Raw genomic sequence first — 6,904 nt, 5'->3', positions numbered from 1 at the left:
TTGAAAAAGGTTTACTAAGAACAACCCGCATACCAGCCTCTGCGGGGCCCTCCCGGCCAGCCAACGAGGGGCCGCGAAGGGGAAGCGCGGGAAATTCAAACTCTTTGTCCTTCCTAGAGCTGCAGGGCCGTGCTTCCCGCCCTTCTGGTGGCATTCCGGAGAAACCAGTGACACAGGAAATAGGAGCCCGGGTTTCCGACCTGCAAGAAAACTGAAACGGCTTTAGATCGGCCGTTGCCATCGGTAAACAATTCTAACGCGAAACTAGAGTAATTTCATTTAATGTGTGCGCAGAGAGCTTGAGGTATACCCCATGGATACCCACGGGAACCACGGGCGACTCCGCTGTTTACCTAATGCTTTAGGTCCTGGGGAGTTGAGGCTCCGGGAATACGTGCGCCTACCGGCTCTTTCTAGTACCTGGACCTCTCCTCCTCCCAATAGGGCAGCATGGAATAGTAATCCACGGAGGGTCCCTATTTTGAAATGCTGTAGTCACTTCTTTACCTAGCAGGGAAACTCCCGTCTCCTTTAGAAACGTGCAGACACAGGGAAAGGAGTGAGCGCTTCCAAGTATTCCGAGTTTGGGGGAAAACGAAACGTGGGCTGAAAAAAACCTTACAGGTGGAGTGGTGCTTTGCAGCACAGCCATTGCGCCACAGTTTATTTCGCTGAGAGCCTAGTTAGAGACCATCCAAACGCATGCTTGGCTCTAAAAGTGCCCCTACGGATCACCATTTCAGTGGATTCCTTAAGACTGTAGCCCAAGCTTGCAATTGCTCAGCCACGGAATGGCAGTTATAGCTCTCCTTTGATAAAGTGGGTGGCTCTGAAAAGAGCCTTTGGGTTGGATTGTGCCTCCAAACACACTCACTTGGAGCTGGTGTACTTGGTGACGGCCTTGGTGCCCTCGGACACGGCGTGCTTGGCCAGCTCCCCGGGCAGCAGCAGGCGCACGGCCGTCTGGATCTCCCGGGACGTGATGGTCGAGCGCTTGTTGTAATGCGCCAGGCGCGACGCCTCGCCCGCGATGCGCTCGAAGATGTCGTTGACGAACGAGTTCATGATGCCCATGGCCTTGGACGAGATGCCGGTGTCGGGGTGCACCTGCTTCAGTACCTTGTACACGTAGATGGAATAGCTCTCCTTGCGGCTGCGCTTGCGCTTCTTGCCATCCTTCTTCTGCGCCTTAGTGATGGCTTTCTTGGAGCCCTTCTTCGGGGCAGGAGCAGATTTGGAGGGCTCAGGCATGGTTTTTTTCTAAGAGCTGTAGAAACGCTAATCGCACTCACCACAACAAAGGTTAGTGTTGTGAGGGGTCCAGAGCCCATTCTTTTATAGTTCTTCAATGCAAATGAAGGTTCAAGAATTTTCACTTCTGATTGGATAAAAGCAGAACACTTTCATCAAGGGGAGGGGTTTATGCAAATGAGGGATACATAGTTTCTCTTCCTATTGGATACACAGGCAAACATACTTTGACCAATGGGAAGGCGTATTGGCTCATCCCCGCTCTGCCTATAAAAGAACTTTTTTTTTTTTTTTTTTTTTTTAATTTCCCTGAGCTGCCAAGTTCGTCTCTTTGTATTTCGCGGAGCTTTAGCTGGTGAATTAGTCTCCTTTGATATGTCTGGACGCGGTAAACAGGGTGGCAAGGCTCGCGCCAAGGCCAAGACGCGCTCGTCGCGGGCCGGGCTGCAGTTCCCGGTGGGCCGCGTGCACCGGCTGCTCCGCAAGGGCAACTACGCCGAGCGGGTGGGGGCCGGCGCGCCGGTGTACCTGGCGGCCGTGCTGGAGTACCTGACGGCCGAGATCCTGGAGCTGGCGGGCAACGCGGCCCGCGACAACAAGAAGACGCGCATCATCCCGCGCCACCTGCAGCTGGCCATCCGCAACGACGAGGAGCTCAACAAGCTGCTGGGCCGCGTCACCATCGCGCAGGGCGGCGTCCTGCCCAACATCCAGGCAGTGCTGCTGCCCAAGAAGACCGAGAGCCACCACAAGGCTAAGAGCAAGTAAAGTCTAGCCCAGAACACCACGGATCTTCCGCTTTTCTACAGCTAATCAAAGGCTCTTTTCAGAGCCATCCATATTTTCACATGAAAGGCTAGTAACCAGCCTGTTACGTTGGTAGAATCAGTCCTGAATCTGTAAAAGACAAGGTAACGTCAAAACCTTGTTCAAAAAACAAAACAAAAAACCCCCACTCAACTTTATATGCCGGATGGAACTGACCTACAAAAAATAAGGGGCTCAAATGTAAGCATAACAAGCAGAATGGAAATTTGCGTTTGGCCAATAAGAAAGCCGCGCGGGATTTTCAAATTTTCAATTTAAGGAAAACCCATCGTATCAAACTAAGTCCGAGGTCATTTGTTGCTGTCCAGTGTAGTGTGAATCTAGCATTACCAGACCAAGTGCTTTACATGCTATCTTCCAGGTCCATTCAGGGACCCTGCCATGTAGTTTCACACAAGAAACTGTATTAAGGGAGGTATAATGACCAAAGACCTAGGAAGTGGCAGTCCAAGAGACCCGAGGTTTACTTAAAAATAACTAATCCAGCCGTCTAGGGGAGAAGGAGACAAGACAATCGCACTCAGAGAAGTGTGCAGCCCAGCAGGTTGGTGACATTCGAGCCTGTCAGGAATTGAGAATCTCAGGTCCCACTTAGGTTTACTGAACCAAAAGTTACGTTTCGCATGGTGAAATCCTCGCTTTTCACGCTGTACTCAGTGAAAGGATAAAACAGAACCTGGACGCTGAAAAGAGGGGTGAGGTGGAGTGATTCATCCAATCAGGCTCTCCAGTAATTAATCTACCCTTCGACCAATGGTTTTATCGCGCGGTTCTTTTGAAAATGACAAGACCAATCAGAATGCTTCTTACTGTATATAAGGGGGAACTTCGCCCTTGCCCATCAGGTTCTGTGTGTTCTTAGTTGTTTCAGATGGCTCGCACGAAGCAGACGGCGCGCAAGTCGACGGGCGGCAAGGCCCCGCGCAAGCAGCTGGCCACCAAGGCGGCCCGCAAGAGCGCGCCGGCCACCGGCGGCGTCAAGAAGCCGCACCGCTACCGGCCCGGCACGGTGGCCCTGCGCGAGATCCGCCGCTACCAGAAGTCCACCGAGCTGCTCATCCGCAAGCTGCCGTTCCAGCGGCTGGTGCGCGAGATCGCGCAGGACTTCAAGACCGACCTGCGCTTCCAGAGCTCGGCCGTGATGGCGCTGCAGGAGGCGTGCGAGGCCTACCTGGTGGGGCTCTTCGAGGACACCAACCTGTGCGCCATCCACGCCAAGCGCGTCACCATCATGCCCAAGGACATCCAGCTGGCGCGCCGCATCCGCGGGGAGCGGGCGTAATGCCGGCTTCTGGTTGAAAAAGGCTCTTTTCAGAGCCACCCACACTTTCTCTTAGAAGTACCTGTAACTTTTAATTGCTTGGCGTAATTGAGCCGCTATGGAAATAGTCTTTTACGGATGTTTTTCATGTTAGGTACCTGAGCGTTGCATATCCCTTTCTCCCAGTCCGTTCTATTAAGTGATTTGTCATTGGAGTGGCGGTTTGTTGAATATAGATCTAGTTATTCACAACTTAGACCACTTTGACGTGCATACAAGAAATTGAGGACAAAGTAAGTTTTTAATTGGCTTTGAGTTCTCCAGGGAGTTGTTTAATGTTTATTTTTTGAGAGACCGGGCGAGTGGTGGGGAGGCAGAGGGACACCCCAGAATGAAACCGGCTCCTCCTGGCTCCGAGCTGTCAGCACAGGGCCTGCCGGGGCCCGAACTCGAGAACCCGGAGATCCTGACCTGGGCGGAAGTCGGAGCTTAACCGACAGAACCACCCAGGCTCCAGGGCGTCTCATCTGTAGTGCAATTCTCTGAAGAGCTTCCACGGATTCATTGTTACCTGGTTGGGCTTTAATAAAAGAGAACATTTAGTTATGAGTTTGTAGGAGCTCCTGACCATCTCCTGTAATTCCTGCCCTTGGTCCACTTAGCATAATAGAAGTTAATCTAATAGCATGATCAGTATCCATCCACTTAAGTGTTAACTTCCTTGTTAACTTCCTAAGTTTAAAAGTATAATGAGGGGCGCCTGGGTGGCGCAGTCGATTAAGTGTCCGACTTCAGCCAGGTCACGATCTCGCGGTCCGGGAGTTCGAGCCCCGCGTCAGGCTCTGGGCTGATGGCTCGGAGCCTGGAGCCTGTTTCCCATTCTGTGTCTCCCTCTCTCTCTGCCCCTCCCCCGTTCATGCTCTGTCTCTCTCTGTCCCAAAAATAAATAAAAAACGTTGAAAAAAAATTAAAAAAAAAAAAAGTATAACGAACTGATGCTAGTTAAGCTTTTTCTGAGGCCTAAAATTTACACAACTTGGCAACTCTTAATTACAATTCAAAAATTCAAATACAAAACTAGACAGTGAATATTAATTTATAATGGAAAGATGAGCCAAATTCCAATTTTGCAAAAATAAAACCATAGCCATCACAAAGTTCAGAAGAATAGCACATTTTATTAACTCTCGAATACAACCTTATCATGCTTATTTTCCTGTTTTTTGACCGCATACTCCGACTTCATCTTCACTCGAAAGTTATTTTGTACTATTTTCTATATAGACAATAGGAAGAGAATTCAGTATTTCCTCCAGCACGATTGATCACAAACTGTTTTGTTCTCCTGATCGCTTCGTACTTTCAGCTTCAAAGCACATTATTGGTAATGTCATGTGTAAGACTGTTTGCAAATTTAGAAAATCCTGTCAAGCTTCTTGCATACGTGAGTTGTAAAATTTAGAGGATTTCTTCATGGACTAACTTCCCGTTCTGTACATTTCAAATCTTAACGCGTCTGTACCATACATTCACTGCCAGCGCGTTTGCTGCGACAATGTAGATGTCATATAATGACAGGAGTCCGACATCTTCTTGTCTGTAATCCAGCTGAGTTTGTCCATGGACAGGAGAAAACTCCTTGACCCCATTCTTACTTCAGATTGGCTAGAACTGAACTATATATGAGCACATCTGCAAATCGCACTTCTCATCTCATTAACCCTTACCCAAATACATTCAACTCCATTTTCTCTTACCCAAATCCAGATTCGTTCTTCAGTATCTCACCATAATCAGACAAAAGGTGAACTGTAATGAAAGGGAAGATTAACTTCCAATAGGCAACAAGTCTAACCGGCTGTGAAGAAAATATTTTAACATTGAAATTTTGCAAAAAAATGAGACCCAGTGAACAAAGTCCCAAGAGCCCCTCTCAGGCCTTTGCGCCTAATATTTGAGTTTCATTAGCTTCTGGGTAAACCTGCTTCTGATCACTGGCTACGTTTTTCTAACTTATATACGGCTTTCCCATGCCCTCCTACCACTCTGTTCTAACATCTCAGCCTAGCACCCTAGGAGTTGAGAATCGCTGGTTTGGGATGACTCTAGGTCTCTGGGAAAGAGCTTTGCTTTGCATGATGCTTTGAACTGTGGTACCATTCTCAGAGTTACCAGAAGAACAAAAGTTAGTGGGGAGGAGATAAAGTCAATTCTGAGCAGTTTGAACATTTTCAGTATCGCGGTGAGTTCCCTGGGACAATATTGCAGGATGGTATTGATCTAGCCTGGGCTGAATATCATCTTCCTTTAGAGAAGGTTCCATGGAAGAGGTCCCCACATTTTCGTTGGAGTCTGTCTCCCAGTTCTCCATGGGTCAAGTAGCACATGAACCGATTGGCCTGCATTATTATAGAACATTCTTAATACAACCCTGAAAATCAGGTTCTCTCACTGTCTCCATTTTATAGAGGAAGAACGTTAGCCCAAGAGAGTTTACTTTAATTGGCCAGATTCATAATAGATAGCATTGACAAGCAACCTCACACCAAAACCACACACTAAATATCTTCGGACCAATAAGACTTCCTGGAAATGGATTGTTAGACCCAGTTCCTCCTCAAGGCTCACTCGGACTCACAGATTAGTGGATGGGTGGGAAATGCAGTGGCCTGGCCTGGGCTATGTTCTGTTATCAGAGTCCTCTGGTCAGTGGCCTAGTACGAGGGGAAATGCATACGATGCATAGAAGAAACATCACCTTTCAGGGATGCTCTCTGGGCTTCAAGACCAGCTCAGAATAATCATTTCCTTGGAAACATCTGGATTCTACTACAGAACAGGTATTTGCTTGTGTTTTCATCACAGTATTTAGTTACTGTGGAACTATATCATCCAAGATAGTAGCCACTAGCCATATATGGCTATGAAGCACTTGAAATGTGGCTGGTCCAAACCGAGATGAGCTTTACGTGTAAAATACGTACCAGGTTTCAAAGAGTTGTCTGAAAAATAGAATTAAAAAAAAAAAATCTCAGTATTTTTTATATTAGATAACTTGTTGAAATAATATTTCTATAATAGTGAGTTAAAGTACTATCAAAATAGATTTTTCTTGTTCCTTTTCGCTTTTTGAAATGTGGCTACTAGAAAATTTCAAATAACCTATGTGACTCCTATTGTATTTCTGAGGAAACGCACTACTCTGCAAAGGGTGAAGACACCGGCTCACTGAGCAGAAACTAACTAGCTATGTTCTTAATATCACCAGTCCTCAGTAATCATGACACCTCCCTCAGAGTGCTGTGATAAGAAGGTGTTTGAAAAGAAATGGAGGGGCGCCTGGGTGGCTCAGTCGGTTAAACGTCTGACTTCGGCTCAGGTCACGATCTCAAGGTTGGTGGGTTTGAGCCCCGCATCGGGCTCTTGTGCTGACAGCTCAGAGCCTGGAACCTGCTTCGGATTCTGTGTCTCCCTCTCTCTCTGCCCCTCCCCTGCCCTGCTTGCACTCTGTTTCTCTCTGTCTCAAAAATACTAAGTAAACATTAAAAAAAGAAAAGCAATGGA

At 47.7% G+C, this 6,904-nt stretch overlaps 3 protein-coding genes across 3 annotated transcripts; 2 read left to right on the top strand and 1 right to left on the bottom strand.

Moving 5' to 3' along the window:
- Nucleotides 1-853: 853 nt before the first annotated feature.
- LOC115514826 (histone H2B type 1-B) lies at nucleotides 854-1,266 on the bottom strand. Its single transcript, XM_030317017.1, has one exon. The coding sequence runs from the start codon at nucleotides 1,249-1,251 to the stop codon at nucleotides 871-873; it is 381 nt and encodes a 126-aa protein (XP_030172877.1). The 5' UTR covers nucleotides 1,252-1,266; the 3' UTR covers nucleotides 854-870.
- A 345-nt stretch (nucleotides 1,267-1,611) lies between these two features.
- Nucleotides 1,612-2,181, top strand: LOC115514806 (histone H2A type 1-H-like). The gene has a single exon (XM_030316993.1). The coding sequence runs from the start codon at nucleotides 1,627-1,629 to the stop codon at nucleotides 2,017-2,019; it is 393 nt and encodes a 130-aa protein (XP_030172853.1). The 5' UTR covers nucleotides 1,612-1,626; the 3' UTR covers nucleotides 2,020-2,181.
- Nucleotides 2,182-2,941: 760 nt separating this feature from the next.
- LOC115514799 (histone H3.1) lies at nucleotides 2,942-4,008 on the top strand. The gene has a single exon (XM_030316983.2). The coding sequence runs from the start codon at nucleotides 2,951-2,953 to the stop codon at nucleotides 3,359-3,361; it is 411 nt and encodes a 136-aa protein (XP_030172843.1). The 5' UTR covers nucleotides 2,942-2,950; the 3' UTR covers nucleotides 3,362-4,008.
- Nucleotides 4,009-6,904: the final 2,896 nt, after the last annotated feature.

The sequence above is a fragment of the Lynx canadensis genome, chromosome B2 (assembly GCF_007474595.2).
Source record: "Lynx canadensis isolate LIC74 chromosome B2, mLynCan4.pri.v2, whole genome shotgun sequence".
Taxonomy (NCBI): domain Eukaryota; kingdom Metazoa; phylum Chordata; class Mammalia; order Carnivora; family Felidae; genus Lynx; species Lynx canadensis.
The sequence above is the reverse complement of the archived record's forward strand: the minus strand, read 5'-3'. Positions and strand labels throughout refer to the sequence as shown.